The sequence below is a fragment of the Protopterus annectens genome, chromosome 11.part0, assembly GCF_019279795.1.
Source record: "Protopterus annectens isolate FY-2018-M chromosome 11.part0, PAN1.0, whole genome shotgun sequence".
Classification (NCBI taxonomy): Eukaryota; Metazoa; Chordata; order Ceratodontiformes; family Protopteridae; genus Protopterus; species Protopterus annectens.
Window position 1 is genome coordinate 506,564,562 of NC_056745.1, and position 17,091 is coordinate 506,581,652.

At 39.0% G+C, this 17,091-nt stretch overlaps 1 protein-coding gene across 2 annotated transcripts in view; it reads right to left on the bottom strand.

The window, feature by feature from the left end:
- Positions 1-17,091, bottom strand: part of CTSE (cathepsin E) — a 765,846-nt gene that overhangs the window by 151,471 nt on the left and 597,284 nt on the right. For both annotated transcript variants that reach the window (XM_044088002.1, XM_044088001.1), the window contains exons 5-6: positions 14,142-14,341; positions 817-939 (exon numbers count right to left, since the gene is read on the bottom strand). In XM_044088002.1, the coding sequence (XP_043943937.1) occupies positions 817-939; positions 14,142-14,341 (323 nt within the window). The remainder of the gene's footprint in view (positions 1-816; positions 940-14,141; positions 14,342-17,091) is intronic.

Sequence of the window (17,091 nt, forward strand, 5' to 3'; positions counted from 1 at the left end):
CATGGAACCACCATGTTGTCTTCTGTACTAAGGCAGGAATTACCTCTGATGTCATCGGGGGGGGTGGCACAAAGACAATCCACTTTGTTCGCCAAATTCTGAACTACAGAAGTAAGGTCTGTTACGGCTTGTTGCAAAACACCAAAATCAGGGTTTTGAGTCAGTAGTTGGGGGGATGAAGCAAGGCTGTCCTCATTGGCCATACAAACAAATAATTTTAATGTTATGTCTTTAAGGGGGCGTGTCTTTTTTCATTTCATGATTATGATGCCTTCCACATGTCTTTATAAGGGGGGAATTTACAATTTTATTGTATCGGATAAAGTTCTAGTGTTCTGGGACGAAAACGCTTATCTGCTTTATGTGGATTTAATAAAGCTGTGTTTTGCACTTGAACTATTTCTGGATCGATTTTTTTGGCTTGAATAAGCATTCTGCTACTTCAGTGAAGATTTTAGCTGCCCTGTTTTGCACTTGGACTACTCCTGGATTGATTTTTTTGGCTTTAATAAGCATTCTGCAACTTCAGTGGGGATTTTAGCTGCCCTATTTGGCTTTCTGTCTTTTGAGCTAGTATTTTCTTTGTATTTTTTGTTTTTTCCAATCATAAGAAGAATGTTTTATTTTCTTTTAGTCAATAATGGATCTGTAGACATATGGTCATAATTACAGGATAAGCAATAAGTCACATTTACTGAAAAGACATTTACTGTTGATCGGTATATAAGTGAGTTCTGTGAAATGAAAAACATTCACACCACTACTTATTATGTATGACAAAATCACTGTAAGTTTTATTTCACTTAAAATCCTTACTTGTCCATTTTGATTTGCCAGTAACCCTTCTCAGTAACAGGTATCCAGTTCAGTGTGCCTTTGTACAGAGCATGGTCTATGCCACCCAGCAGCAATTCTCCGCCATAAGAATCACCTTTTCCTCTACAACAATGAAAAAGAAAATATAGTTTAGGCTATATAAGGAAGTCATTTAATATATGCAGATATGCAGATTAGCACTATAACGGCACCCACTAGCAAAATTGTAGTAAACCTCGGTTGTTTTGTTTCAAACAACTGTAGTAAAATGTGAGGTTTATTTTCAATTATTTAAGAGGTTCATTGTTTAAAAATGTATTCAGTGTAAACAAATCTCATTTTCAAATTCCAATTAGAGTAATGGGTCAGACATTAAAATTTGATCTCTACTGGGATTTACATGCCCTGATTTCACAGTTTTCTCAAGAAATGGTATCTTCTGTGTTCATTAACATCAAGAAGATGTTAAATACGGTTGCTATAAAAGGTATAAATTTAGACCCCTCCCTCCTATACTTTCTCCAGATGTGACCACTGGTACACACATTATTTTTTGTGTCTTTGCCTGTTTCTGTTTCTCCTGTTCAGTTTCAGAATGATGGTATAATCTGCGTCTGCCATGTTCACTGCCTTTGTCCCCCCCCCCCCATTTTCCTTTCTTACAGTGTGCATTGCAGCTCACTTTTGTATTTATAGCACTTATTTTCTTTTCCACTAACACTATATGGCATGTAGGAATAGAGGAAAATGTTGCATCCTTGAATGATATCAGTCAGCAGTATTTAATTCAGAAGTGATTTATATTGCAGGACAGTTTTTTTAATCAATGCAAAAAAGCAAAGCCCTATTCTACAGGTGTGCAAACTTTCTACCATTAGTATAAAATTTGTAGAAATAGTGCAGAACTTTGCACCCTGAGTGATGTAATTCAGCAAGGATTGATTGTGAAGTGCTTTATATTACAGAATAGTTTTTCAGTCACATACAAAAAAATCTAAACCTTTTTGCCTAAAGATGTACAAAAATATGTCATGTGCTGTTGACTTGTTCTAGTCAGTGCCACTGGAGACAAGCATGGGTGTCATGCTAAATATGGAGATCTGCATCCGGAATGGTCTCAACAGTTTGGTTGTCATTTTTATTGCATTAAAAGCATATCACAGTATTACATATGATTGTGATTCTCTACAAAATAATGATATTACTGCTCTCCCATGCTGTCAGTGTACATGTGGGATGTATTATGGGTCAGGAGGCACTGACTGTCTGGTAAGCATCTCATTTGTTGTTTGCACTGCTTTTAGTTACATAAAGTATGTGACTGGAGCATTTCTGTCCATGTTATTCACTATCTACTATACTTCATGCCACATTCCCACACCCCATGCATTTCACACTACCATTTGTGTTCTCCTGTCTTTTTTCCTTCCCTAAAAGAGAGCCTGTTCTGCAAACTTTTGGTATTCTTTAAGTAAGGTTGTGTGCAAGAATAATCCCATCAGCTAGGTATCTCTGAGCTCATGTAACAGTTGCATGAAACTGAGATGACATAGTGCTCAGATAAAAATGCATTCACAGAGTATGGAAATACAGAATCACAGCTACTCAGGCAACTTTCTAACCTACATCATTCATCTGGGCAAACTTATTTCCTTGTTTTAGACAGAGGAACCCCTTATGAATGAAGCATTAATTGTATTATTTGGAGTGTTGGCAGTGCATAACTGTGTACCTAGCCTATACCTCATCTATGCATTCATGTTAATATTCATTTTAATATAATTACCTTTTCTTTGGGGGGATGCCTATCTGTAACTATCTGCAACTATTGTTCTACAGAATAGTATTCACTGAATCATTATTGTCCTTAATCCCAGAACACTTACCTAACTTGTATATTTGCCATATTTTTCCATTGTATTAGTGAAAATGAATCAAATATTTTGATACACAGCAGGTAAGCTTAGAAGAACCTCCTGTTTGGCATATACTTCTCAGAAGTACAGGCAAGCACGGAAGGGCTGTGGCTGACTAAGTTTGCAGATGACTGCAAACTGGGTGCTATAATAGAGTCTCCGGCCGACATGGAGATCCTCCAGAAGGGCCTAAATGAGACTGATGCATGGTGTCAAAGCCATGGTCTCAAGCTAAATGCAAATAAATGCATAGTAATCCCCTTTGGAAAAAACAGAGTACCCGCAAACTACAACATAGGAGGTACTCCCCTGAAATCTGAAGAAGAAATAAGGGATCTAGGGACCCAAGTAAATAGTCAGCTTTCCTTTGATAACCATGTTGCCAAAGTGGTTAGAAAATCCTTCTATGTGACCCATCTGATCACGAAAGGGTTCGCATCAAGATCTAAGGATGTAATGGTGCCCCTCTACTCTTCCCTCATCAGACCCATTATTGAGTACAATGCACCAATTGGAATGTACCTGGCTAGACATCTCCAGCAGCTGGAGAGACGGCAGAGGTACCTAACCAAGAGGATTACTGGCCTCAAACAGTTGCCCTATGCAGCATGATTGAAAAAGCTAAGACTGTTCTCTGTTGCATACCGCTTTCTCAGAGGCGATCTCTGTCTAACGTACAGAGCCATGTCCAACCCAGAATTGTTGAACATGCTCCATCTTAGCAAAACCAAATCTACTCAAGCTACACGCTCTAGGGATATAAACCTCAACACAACAATGAATAGAACATGCTGGAGGGATAGATTCCCTTTGCAGAGACTTCCCTTACTATGGAACAGGGTCCCGATCTACATAAGACAGAACCCCTCACTATCACTCTTCAAGAGGAACCTTGATGAGTGGATGGGTAACAGAAAGTTCACACCGGGGATCACACCAACAGCACTGCTAGATAGGGGCCAAGGGTACTAGCTGCTAGTACAAGGGTCTAGGGAACTACTAAAGGGGCGGTGAATACTGCACAATGTGGCTGGGCTAATATATGCCTTCGGGCAGATAGCCCAGTACCAACCTATGAACCTATGAATGTACACAATGACATTTGTCTAATGATTTGGACCATCAAGAGACCAATACCTGGAACAGGAATTTTGTGAAATAAGAATGGATAGAGCTGAATCATAGAAATGTGGATTTATAACACTACTCCAGATCTTCAGGACAAAGCTGGTATAAGAAAGTTGCAAAACAGTGCTCTGTGTCTTTGTACAAGTGTTCGTCGTATATGTCACTCCAACAGAATGGGCTGTCAGAGAAGAGTATAGAAAAGGAAAGCTTTTTTGAAGAAATACTATATTTAGTCTTGACCTCTTCACTGTTACATTGTCCAGTCTTTTGTGTAAGCTCTAGAATATTCTGGAATGGTAAATCCTAGTTAATGTCTCCTTTCTTGTTTAAATGTTACAGTTCTCATTCTTTTATGTACAGTATGATTTTAGCCCACAAAAGGGTGGGAAGCTATGTTGTGAACATTACTGTTGTTATCCTCATTATTGTTTATCTTCAGCTGCCAAATCTGCAAAGTAAATTCAGATTTTAGAAACATAAGATTGGAAATGCAAGGTTTCATTTTTATAGCTGTAATACTGGGTAAAGACATGCAATACCAGTGGCAGTGATAGATATCATGACTGTAGAAAGGTCTAATTTGCCATCAGATGAAGTCATTTCATACATACAGTTGGAATGGGCAATTTACTGGACACAACCCTTACATGACTCTTATCTATTGCAATACCTTGTTAACTGCTCACTAGTTAAGCACATGCATTACAAATGTACAGTTGTACAGTGGTTAGGGTTGCTGCCTCATGTTTCCATTGTCTAGAGTTTTTAATCTTTGGTTTCTGTTTGTGTAGTGCTTGCACATTACACTTGTGTCTGGATGGTTTCTTCCCGATGACACACTGGCTGCAGTAAGTTTGAAATATCCATGAATATAGCCTTTGCCTAGGTCATGACTAGAAATGCTAGTCCATCTACAATGTTAATACCTAAGCCATCTAATGACAGATCAACTATAAAAGAGACTATTTACTTTGTTAACTAATATTTCATTAGTGGCTCACTTGTAGGCCTTGGCACAGTTAAAAAATATGACATCAATGTACATTTAGCATTTAAGAACTTTATTTAAGATGGCTTGTCCCTTAAGTAATACATACTAGCTCACATTTACCCACACTGCATTCTGTTAACTCCTTCTCTATTTAGAATAGTAAGTGATAAACACAAAAGGCAAACAGAAAATCTTTACCTAAAGTATGAATAGCTAAGCTGTCAACAGATTTGTTTATTGGCTGAAAGAACATTCTATTACTAGATCAGCAGGGCAGAAGGTGAAACGTTCTGTCTATAACTGAGGACATCTATGACTGTTTTCAATCATAAGTCAATAAAGTGAGGTAGTGTGTGTGTGTGTTAGCGTAAATGCACGTGTGCATCTGGGCATGTGTCACTGCACCTAACAGTGTTAGGGAAGTCCAATCTAGGTGTTTGGATAAGATTGTGTAGTGGCATATATGTGGGTTGAAGGTGCTTGGAAGTCATAGCTGATTGCATTGATGGTTGTTTATTCGAGATGGGCAGAATGAACCTAAGTTCACTGCATTCCTTTCTGACAGATATAATGATCTCAAAGTTAGTTATAGTAAAGAAAGAATGGGTGTCTCCACAACCAGAGAGGGCTGGAGGTTACCTCACATAGACTGTGCATGAATAAAACACAAAAAAAAAATAACAGTTTGTACGGATTAGACGTTTCTGAAGTGCCAGTTCAGTCAGATAGGTTCATTCAGTAATTTTCAGTTAATTACTAATTGATAAGATGGCCTACATCTGTCTGAGGAGAATATTTTCTGTGGAAGATATTGAGCTGTGCCTGGAACGTCCTTTTGAAATAAATAAAGTTTTTTTTTTTTGGTAAGGTGATCTGTGGGAAGTTTCATTGTCATTTACTTCTGTTGATTGTTGTCTACTTTCTTGGTGTCATGTATTTATCCTTAGCAGTTCACTCTTTCATTACTTTAGCTATAAATGTTAATATGTTCATAGGGGTATAAGCTAATGACCCAAGGGGCCCTTTAAGCATAACTATGCATCCCAAACACTTCTAAAAGGTTTTGTTAGCCTACTGTTATTTTAGGAGAGCTATGTAGGCTAGGGCTTGGATGGTCAGGCTGCCTCTATTAGAGACATAGGTGCTAGACCAGCAGAAAATTTCCTATTCTCCATCCACTGGTCCAAGTTATAAGTTACACTTGAACTGGGTAAAGGATGAATTCTGTTTCACATGGATGAGAAGCCTCTTCCTGAGAAGAGGTAGTCTCCGATGCACATACCTGTCCTTCGAACATGTCCTATTTATGTCATAGATGAGGTGTATGTCCCTAAATTGGGTAATTATAATGGTATTTGTTTTGCAATTATACAGTAGGACCATCATTGCAGGATCTAAGGATGCCTTGTATGCCAGGCACAGATTGTCTCTAAGCATTTGGTAAGAGACAGAAGACAGGGATAGGGCTTTGAGGCACTGTATACTTTTTGTGAGGAACCTCTGTGGACATTCCAGTTGTTGCATGTGCCTTGCTATGTACATACCAAAGGGATTATTGTACTCCATGATTGGTCTGATGAGGGCAAAGTACAATAGAACAATACTGCCATACCTTATAAATTGTGCAACATAGAATGATTTCCTTAATAGTGTTGACATGTGATGGTCAAAGGCCAGGTTACTATCTACATGTGTTCCCCAAATCCATAGCTACTAGGTCAATTCCTAGGGGTATATTATCACTGTGGTAGTTTCCAGGGGTAGCCATCTTCCAAAGGATACTATTATGCATTTCCTGGCATTGATTTTTACACCATGGCTCTGGCAACAGTTACTTGTCTATGTCAGTTCTTCTTGTAGGATATTCATGTTATGGGGAATACTCTACTCAGCCCTTATCAGACCTAACATTGACTACAATGCCCCCTTAGGCATGTATCTAACCAGACACTTGCAATAGCTGGAGTGCTTTCAAATGTTTCTCAGCAGGAGAATTCAGGGCATGAATATCCTGCCATAAATGTTTCTCAGCAGGAGAATTCAGGGCATGAATATCCTGCCCTACACTGATCGACTAAAGGCTCTGACTCTGTATTCAGTCTCCTACAATCTGCTGAGATCTTTGCTTGGGTTATAGGACTTCTTCAGACCCAGCTCTGATGGATCTCTTGCACGTACATGTGAAAAACAAAAAGAATCAGAAACACTAGATCCAAGGAACTGAACTTCACTTGTAACATAAACAGAACATGCTAGAGACACAAATATGTGTCTCAATGAATCCCTTCTCTAAGGAATAGTCTCCCTATCCATGTAAAACAGAGTTAATCTCTGACCCTTTATAAATAAAACTTTGACAGCTGGATGGGAAATCATAAATTTATCCCACAGTCTGCCCCCATGTCACTTATGGACAGAGGCCGTCAATAAGAAAAGTATTAGCCTAACTAACATCCCCAACAAATCTTTAGCTAGCGCCCTAGTAACCCCCCCCCCCATATGATACTTGGGACCAAAACGGTTTGGTGTGCAAGACTAGGCTTGTAAGGGCCCTAGTGGCCGTTAGCCTAGTAATAACCTAGGAACCTATGACTGTACCTAGTTTGCAATCATCTGTGAACTTGGTCAGCCAGAGGCCCTTGACATTGGCCTTGACTTCACACAAGTAGATGCCAGACATGAGCAGACCCAGCACAGAGCCTTGAGATTCTCTACTAGTGACAGTCTCTTTGTGGAGGTGAACTCCACTAAGTTAATTCCTTGTGTTCTATCTGTGAGCCAGCTGGCTATCCAGTGGGTGACACAGGGGTTTATGCCTAATTTTGTGAGTTTGTTTATAATGCCTGATGCAGTATTGTGTTGAATGCCTTTGCCTGGTGTGGTATTGTGTTGAATGCCTTGGCTAGGTCAAGATTGGCAATATATACCATTTTGTCCTTGTGAATTCCTTTAGTGACCTTCTCAAAGAAGTCTGCCTGGTTAAGTAAGCATGACTTGCCCTTTATGAAACGAAACTGGGATGGATCCAGTGTCTGAAGGTTTTCTGTGTCACTATCCACTGCATCCACTACATGCATGACCCCCCCCCCACACACACACACACAAACACGTGTTTTCAGGATCTTTCTGCTTATCTTCAAGGCAGTTTCTACCAATATAGACTAAGTACTTCTGAAATGTTTTGTACTACATAATCAGGACTGTGTGCTTACAGTGGCTTTCTTAAATTTCTTAAGTATAGCTCAGCATATTACTACTATTGTTATTGCAAAATTCAAAAACTTAAGTCAGCACCACAGCAGACATTTCTGAGTCATTCTCCACAGAAGGTCTACTAACAGTCTTGGCTCTCTCCTTGAATTCTTCAAGTTTACAAGCATTTTTCTAATTAGATCTTAATCAGTTTGACTGCTAACAACGAATGACTGACCTATCCACTTAGTCAGAATTAAGCCCTATTTGGCACTTACTTTTTATACTCTCACTGGCTATCAGATAACGTATTATGTGGTGTATTGATGCATCGGTCCTAGCTAATATATGTAGTTTTAATGTTTTAAATAATATGTACTGATGATATAATTCACAACTCTAAACAAAAAGTTCTTACAGTTGGGTGAAAGGACTCACTTTATACCAACTGTTAATTCTATTTTCAAAAATAGCAAACTAAAGGATCCATTCACTCTGGAAGGTCCTGTGTATTGCTTACATGTTTTTGATTTTAATTATATTTTGATCTGTTAACCATTCACATTCCTTGGAAGGATCTAGCATTTCAGTTGCAGTATTATTACAGTTGTTTGATATAAAATAAGTTTATATAAAAGATCTCTATCTATCCATTTGATGTATATATATATATATATATATATATATATATATATATATATATATATATATATACATATACACACACACACACATATATATATATATATATATATATATATATATATATATATATATATATATATAGATAGATAGATATATGGATCTACTGCATTTAGTCGAATTACATTTGGTCGAAAATTATTTCAGGCAGTTCACTTCACCAAAAATGCATTTCACTGAAAACCCAGTTGGTTGAATTCCATTTGGTCAAAAATGGAATATAGCCCCTGCCCCACTGCAGTGCAACCCTAGAGTGAGAATATAAAGTTAGGAGGGGTGTGGGGTGCATAGCCCCCCACATTAGGGGTGTGGGGGCATAGCCCCCCACATAAGTGCAGTGTATTCACTATTATATACTTGTGTATCCATTAAAATACTTTGAAACATATAACATCAGCAAAAACTAGTTGCAAAATGTGGGGGGCTATGCCCCCAACACCCTTAATGTGGGGGGCTGTGCCCCCCACCCCCTAACTTTATATTCTCACTCCAGGGTCGCACTGCAGTGGGGCAGGGGTTATATTCCATTTTCGACCAAATGGAATTTGACCAAATGAGCTTTCAATCAAATGTGCTTTCAGTGAAGTGGGCTGCCTGAAATAATTTTCGACCAAATGTAATTCGACCAAAAGCAGTAGACCCATATATATATATATATATATATATATATATATATATATATATATAGTGACATATTTTTTCTGGAGGATGGGGATAGTTCTTTAAATGTATATAAGGTATGACATTTATGTCTGTAAAAATCTCACTGTGATTTAGAAAGGCAACTGATTGCATTAGGTAGTTAATGCAAAACTCACAACCAATTACATTTGCATGTAAGACTGAGTCTGACACAGGAAAACTTAAGAATTTGGTTCCTTAACTGAGAGGATCATTATAGAGTAGAGCTATAGTTAAACAGCACTGGGAATACAGTATGAGACTTTCCATCTCTGGACCAGCACTAAGAGTACAGTATAGGACCTCCTATGGCTGGATTAGCACCTAGAATACAGTATGAGGACTGCCATCACTGGATTAGCACCCAGAATGCAGTACAGCACATCCCATAATTGGATTATCACCCAGAATACAGTATGGGGATTCCTATCACTGCATTGACACCCAGAATACAGTATGGGAACTCCCATTACTGGATTAGCACCCAGAGTACACTACGGGGCATTATATTACTATATTAGCACTAAGAATGCAGTGTGAGACTTTCTGTCTCTGAACCAGGACTAAGAGTACTGTATGGAGCCTCCTATCACTGGATTAGTACCCAGAATACACTGTGGGGTTTCCTATCACTGAAGTAGCACTGAGAATGTAATTTGGGGCTTCCTATCACTGAAGTAGCACTGAGAATGTAATTTGGGGCTTCCTATCACTCAGCACTGACAATGCATTATGAGGCTTCCTTAAACCAGATTAGCACTGAGAATGCAGTATGAAGCTTCTTATCACTGGACTAGTACTGAGAATACAGTATGGGGTATTCTGTCACTGGATTAGCACTGATAATGCAGTATGGGGCTTCCTATCATTAGATTAGCACTGAGAATGCAGTATGGTGCTTCATATCACTGGAGTAGCACTGAGAAATCAGTACAGGGCTTCCTATCACTGGATTAGCAGTGAGAATACAGTACAGGGCTTCTTATCACTGGATTAACAGTGAGAATATAGTACAGGGCTTCCTATACCTGGTTTAGCACTGAGAATGCAGTATAGTGCTTCAATTCATTTGATCAGAACTGATAATGCAGTATGGGGCTTTCTATCATTAGATTAGCACTAAGAATGCAGTATGGATCTTCCTATCACTGGATTAGCACTGAGAATGCAGTATAGTGCTTCTTATCATTGGATTAGCACTGAGAATACAGAGCTGAGAGCTCTAGCCAAAGCCTCCAACACTATTCCCCACTCTGGCATAATAGATAAACTCTCCCAGCTAGGCATCAACCCGTATGTTACCAGATGGGTAGATAACTGGCTCACTGATAGAACCCACTCAGTCAAAACAGGGGAGGCCACCTCTAGTAGTAGGCCCATAACAAGCGGCGTACTCAAGGATCGGTCTTGGGGCCTCTACTGTTTGGAATATACTTTTCTGAGGTGCAAGCCAAAACAAGTGGTCTATGGCTGACCATGTTTGCAGATGACTGCAAGCTGGACACTGTCATAAATTCCCCTAGTGATGTGAACATCCTCCAAGAGGGCCTTAACCAAACTAATGACTGGTGCCAGAAGCATGGCCTCAAACTGAATGCCAAGAAATGCGTCATTATCCCCTTTGGGGAAAATGGTGTCCTCACTAATTATCACATTAATAACAATGTACTATGCACACAATCAGTCATGAGGGACTTGGGCACCCAGGTTGATAGCAACATGACTTTTAAAGATGATGTTGCCTCCATTATACAGAATATTTTTACATGGCCCACCTCATAAGGAAGGGTATTTCATCCAGGAACAAAGAGGTCATAACATCCCTGTACTTCTCCCTTATCAGACCCATTATCAAGTACAATGCCCCCTTCGACATGTACCTTGCCAAGCACATGCAGCAGCTGGAGAAACCACAGAGGTTCTAACCAGGAAAATCCAGGGTCTCAAACACCTGTCCTACACAAATAGGCTAAAGCCCCCTCCCTCTACTTAGTCTCATACAGACTGCTCAGAGGTGACCTTTGTCTGACATACAAGGCCATCTCAGACCCAGCCTTGATGGAGTTGCTGCATATCCATAAGTCAAACTCCACTCACGCAACCCGCATGCAAGGTCTCAACCTGGTCTGTGATATTAGTAGAACTTGTTGGTGGGATAGATTTGTGTCCCAACGACTCCTCCATCTGTGGAATGGACTTCCTCTTCATGTCAATCAGAGTACCTCACTAGCCCTCTTTAAGAGGGACCTGGATGACTGGATGGGAAACAGAAACTATACCCCTGGGATCCCACCTGTGCCCCTGCTGGACAGGAAAAACAGGTGCTGACTTTGTGGGAACATGGCTGAAATTCTTGGCTAGGCTTATAAGGGCCTCCAGGCCAATAGCTTAGTATTGTTCTATGAACATATGGGGCTTCCTATCACTGGATTAGCACTGATTCATAGGTTCATAGGTTGGTACTAGGCTATCAGGCCTAGGGCCTATACAAGCCTAGCCATAACAATTCCCTGGCTATTTCTTCCCACATTATTTACTTACTGATAATGTAGTATAGTGTTGCCTATCATTATATTAGCACTGAGAATGCAGTATGTGGCATCCTATCACTGAACTAGCACTGAGAAAGCAGTACAGGGCTTCCTATCACTGGATTAGCAGTGTGAATACAGTACAGGGCTTCCTATCACAGGATTTGCAGTCAGAATACAGTACAGTGTTTCCTATCACTGGATTAAAACTGAGAATGCAGTATAGTGCTTCAATTTATTAGATCAGCACTGAGAATGCAGTATAATGCTTCCTATCACTGTATTAGCTCTGAGAATGCAGTATGGGGCTTCCTATCACTGAATTAGCACTGAGAATGCAGTATAGTGCTTCCTATCACTGGATTACCACTGAGAATGCAGTATGGGGCTTCCTATCACTGAATTAACACTGAGAATGCAGTATAGTGCTTCCTATCACTGGATTACCACTAAGAATGCAGTATGGGGCTTCTTATCACTGAATTAGCACTGAGAATGCAGTGTAGTGCTTCCTATCACTGGATTAGCACTGAGAATACAGTATGTGGCTTCCTATCACTGGATTTGCACTGAGAATGCAGTATAGTGCTTCCTATCACTGGATTAGCACTGAGAATGCAGTATGGGGCTTCCTATCACTGAATTAGCACTGAGAATGCAGTATAGTGCTTCCTATCACTGGATTAGCACTGAGAATACAGTATGTGGCTTCCTATCACTGGATTAGCACTGAGAATACAGTATCATGCTTCAATTCATTAGATCAGCACTGAGAATGCAATATGGGGCTTCCTATCACTGGATTAGCACTGATAATGCAGTATACTGCTTCCTATCATTAGATTAGCACTGATAATGCAGTATGGAGCTCCCTGTTACTGTATTAGCACTGAGAGTGTAGTACAGTGCACCCTATCAGTAGATTAGTACAGAGAATGCACTAGGGGACTTTGTATCACTGGATTAGCACTGAGAATGCAGTATGGGATTTCCTATCACTGGATTAGCAGTGAGAATGCAGTATGGTACTACTAGCTGAACAAATTAATGCTACTGTTAATTTCATCTGCAAGAGAATCCCAGAGTGTTCTCATGGAAGCAAAGAAATGACAAATTACAACTAGAGGGACAAGTGTTACATTGCCTTATTCTGTCCAGCTGTGGGAATACTTACACTTCTAGGACACCAAATGATCCACCAGGGTTCTCTTCCACTATGGGAAGTAAATAAATGTAAGATGAACTTGTTGGTAGGGCTGGAAAAATACATTTCACTTTAAAGAAAGTATAATGCCTGCATTTAAAGTCAAGAACTCCCACGATGTGTGGATTAATTATGCACCTGTACCTACAAATGGATGCCTACATAGGTACTGACAGTGAGGCCTACACAGAATAACAGATTTTCAAAATAAATTATTCATTTTATTTCGACTGTATTAGGATTATAGTAAATAGATGCCTTTACTATGGATGTACTGATAATGTAGGGAAAATATTAATTGTATTTCAAATACTGTAACAAATGCCACTAACATTGTCATAATTAGATTAAAACTTATTACTAACTGAAATAGCTACTGATGTATAGTATTTAAGATATTGCTTTTCATAGAGGTAAACATTGCAGCTTTCTATGGAGTCCTTTTTCTTCATAAAGTTATAAATACTAAAGCTATTACAATGCATTAAAAATTTAAAATTTATTAAAGATCAGTACAGTCAAGCAACACCAGAAGGATATGAACCCAAGTGTCCTTGCTTCCAGACACTGCACCAATCACTATACAACTGTACCACCTCCGTTAATAAGGAGAAACTACCGCAACTTCACTTAGAAACATTAAGCAAGCTGTATCTGAGTCTAAGTATGTATCTCACTACAAAAAAAGACAGGGCAAAATGATTATGTGTTTATTTAGCTATATCATTCAAGAGGAAGATGCAACAAATGGGTCAGACATGGTGAGTGGCTTAACAGGTATGGAAAAAATGGCCCACAATGCCTGAAAAACATTACTGAAATAAGGGAAGGAGTCACTGATTCTGCTATAACATGTTAATGTTTACTTTCTTAAACAAATATGTTTGCAATATATATATATATATATATATATATATATATATATATATACACACACACACACACACACACACACATGTGCAATGCAATTAACAACCAACCTTTTTAAAAAAAAGGAAAACACTGGACTGTTGACTTTGTGCTGTTCTATCATTCGATCAAATACTGGAGTAGCACCTCCAACTGCCAAAGATGGGTATCCTAAACCCAGTATTCCATCAAACTGAGCTAGTTTAAATGTCAACCCAGGCTCAAAAACAGATTCTCCAAACTCTTGTTCCCAGATGGTAAGATTAGAAATCTGTCAGAAAAAAAAAATCACACCATCAGTTTTTGTAATCAAGATGCTCAGAGAATAAATAATTTACTGAAATTGGCTATTTAGGATTTTTTATACTTATTTGTCAGTATTGTGATCTTCATAGGTAAAAAAATACAAGGTCACAGTCAAATGTAATAGGTTATTGTTAATTAGTAACTTAACAAGAACTGACAAGTTACAAGTTTTTGCTGGGCTAGGCTCTGAGCCCCTCCTGACCATAAATGTAATAAAATTTGTATCAGAAAATGAATGTTGAAATGAGGAAGAGATTTTACACAGTAGTACTTGTAGTACAGCAAACTGCAGGAAGAGCATTTATTTTACAAAGCATTGTAATAACACAGTGACAGATAAGAAGGCCCCTTATCACTAAAGTTTTCTTATCTCGTGACTCCCTCAGGAAAAAAATACACACATGGTTCATTTACGTGATAAAAAGCTGGTGTTTATTGATTTATTTGTCTTCGATTACCAGGAAAGTTTGTCTGGGATAGATATGCCCTTTTTCAGCAAAGGTCCAGGGAGAAAAGCTCCATATTTACATTCTTAAGTTACAAGTGTTCACAATACAGAAACATTTTTATTACATTATTTTACAGATCGATAGTATTGTGTGCTCGATTAATGCAGAGTGCAAGTAAACATAGTAGTTCACTGCTTAGAAAAATGCTGCCATTGAATAAGTTGCTTCCTCACTAAAGGTAACACTTCACAAGTAGAAGGTTACCTTTTAGTTTGTGCCATTTCAGAATAAGTCCTTATTGTTATGTGTACATTGTTTTATACTATAAGATTGGGAAGACATTCCTTATAAGCCATTTGATTACGTCAGCCTTGAGACCTACATTTGAATTACTCATTTCACAATATCAAACATCAGAAACTGATTGCCCAAGTCCTCTGAAATACATTATTTCCATTCAGATGGACAACTTGTATCAACAAAGATGAGGGAAACGGATGTTAGAAGGAAAGATTTTACTGACATGGGATTTGTTCTAATAATGTTATGTTACCAATAAAAAAGGACAAATAGTAGCTACAGCTAAAGAAATTATAAAGGAAGGAAACCTTAGCATAAAGATAGTATCAGCACCTCCCTCCATCTTTGTCTGTGTTATATATTTATGTTTCTGCCCCTGCTGCCATCCCTATACCCTCTTTCTTACCCACAAATTCCCCATATTCCCCCATGCCCTTCTTCTAAAAAAAAAAATAAGGGCAACTATCTCCAAAAACACTATACAGATCTTCCCTCACCCCTTACCTCTCTGCCCTTCCCTTTGTCTTTTAAGTGTTCCTTGGTTTCCTCTTTCCTATTTTTGCCTCCCTTTCCCTTTCCAACTTACTTTGCTATGAAGCAATTTGCATGAGTTCTCAGCTGTACCTGTGTTGTATATGAGACCTTGGACACGCATCATCATGAGTACACTACCTGACTGCTGCTGGACACAGGTCACATGAACTACCATAGTGGGGCTCATATCTCCCTGCAATGTCTCTTGATTTTCTGAATGAATAGCCTACTTATAGAAGACTAACACTGGAAGGTCTGCTCCGAGTCGCTACTTATACATACTTAATCACGCCATCATATTTTTTTTTTTTTTTAGCTTTGTTACCCAGGGTGCCTTTCCTATAGAAAAGTGTTTGGTTGGTATGTTAAAAGAAAATACTATTTTTTTTAATCATAACCCACACTTTGAAGTACTTGCGTTCTTGTTCATTTAAAATATTTTTGCTTGGATTTTAAGTTTGATCCCTACTAACATGTGTGTGACATTCTGCTTGAGACTTAGATGCCCCTTTCCCTATTTTAACATAGTTTCCTGTAAACAGTGCTTTAAGAATCTTATGAAACTCAGGGCATTAATGATATAATCATCCTCATCATCATCATCAACAACAACCCCCTTTTTCCCATTTTGTAAATGAGGTTGAGATGCTGTCACCTTTTGTCATTTCTCTCAGTTCAATGCCAATCTCCAACCTTCTATGACAATCATGCCCGACTGTTCCATGTCTTCTGTCTCACACAATCCATCCTGTTCCATGTCTTCTCTCACACAATCCATCCATCTCTTTGCTGAACACCCTCATTTCCTCCTGCCTTCATCCTATCAGTCACAAATCTTCTTCACCAGATTGTCTTCTGCTTTCCTGAACATGTGCCAGAACCATGATAATCTGTTATCTTTCACCTTGTCTCCAATTGGAGCTACTTGGACTCCTGCTCCGATGTCCTAATTTCTTCATCTGTCCCACAGTGAGCATCCTACCACCTATCTCGAGCACTTCACCTCCATCACTCTAGCTTCCTCACCTGCTCTGCCTTCATTGCCCAGGTTTCTGTACCACACAGTAGTACTGGTCACACCACTGTTTTGTACACCTTACACCTTACTTTTCAGTTTCTTTAACATTCCTCTCTCATACACTACCCCTGACAATCTGTGCCAGTAGGCTGCAGCTCCTCTGATTCTAGCTTTAACCTCCTTATTCAGACTCTTTCTCAGCTATCTGTCTCACTGCAAACATTGGGTTGGTTGTGTTGCATCCTGATCTGAATCTGAACTGTTCATCTCAGATTGCACTTTCTACTACTCTGTGTATTCTTTTATCAATCATCCCCTCTTCAGAACCTTCATGTAGCATGACAGGAGTTTGATACCTTTATACTGTCCACAGATGTGAATGCGCCCTGTGTTCTTCTACAATAGCACTAGAAT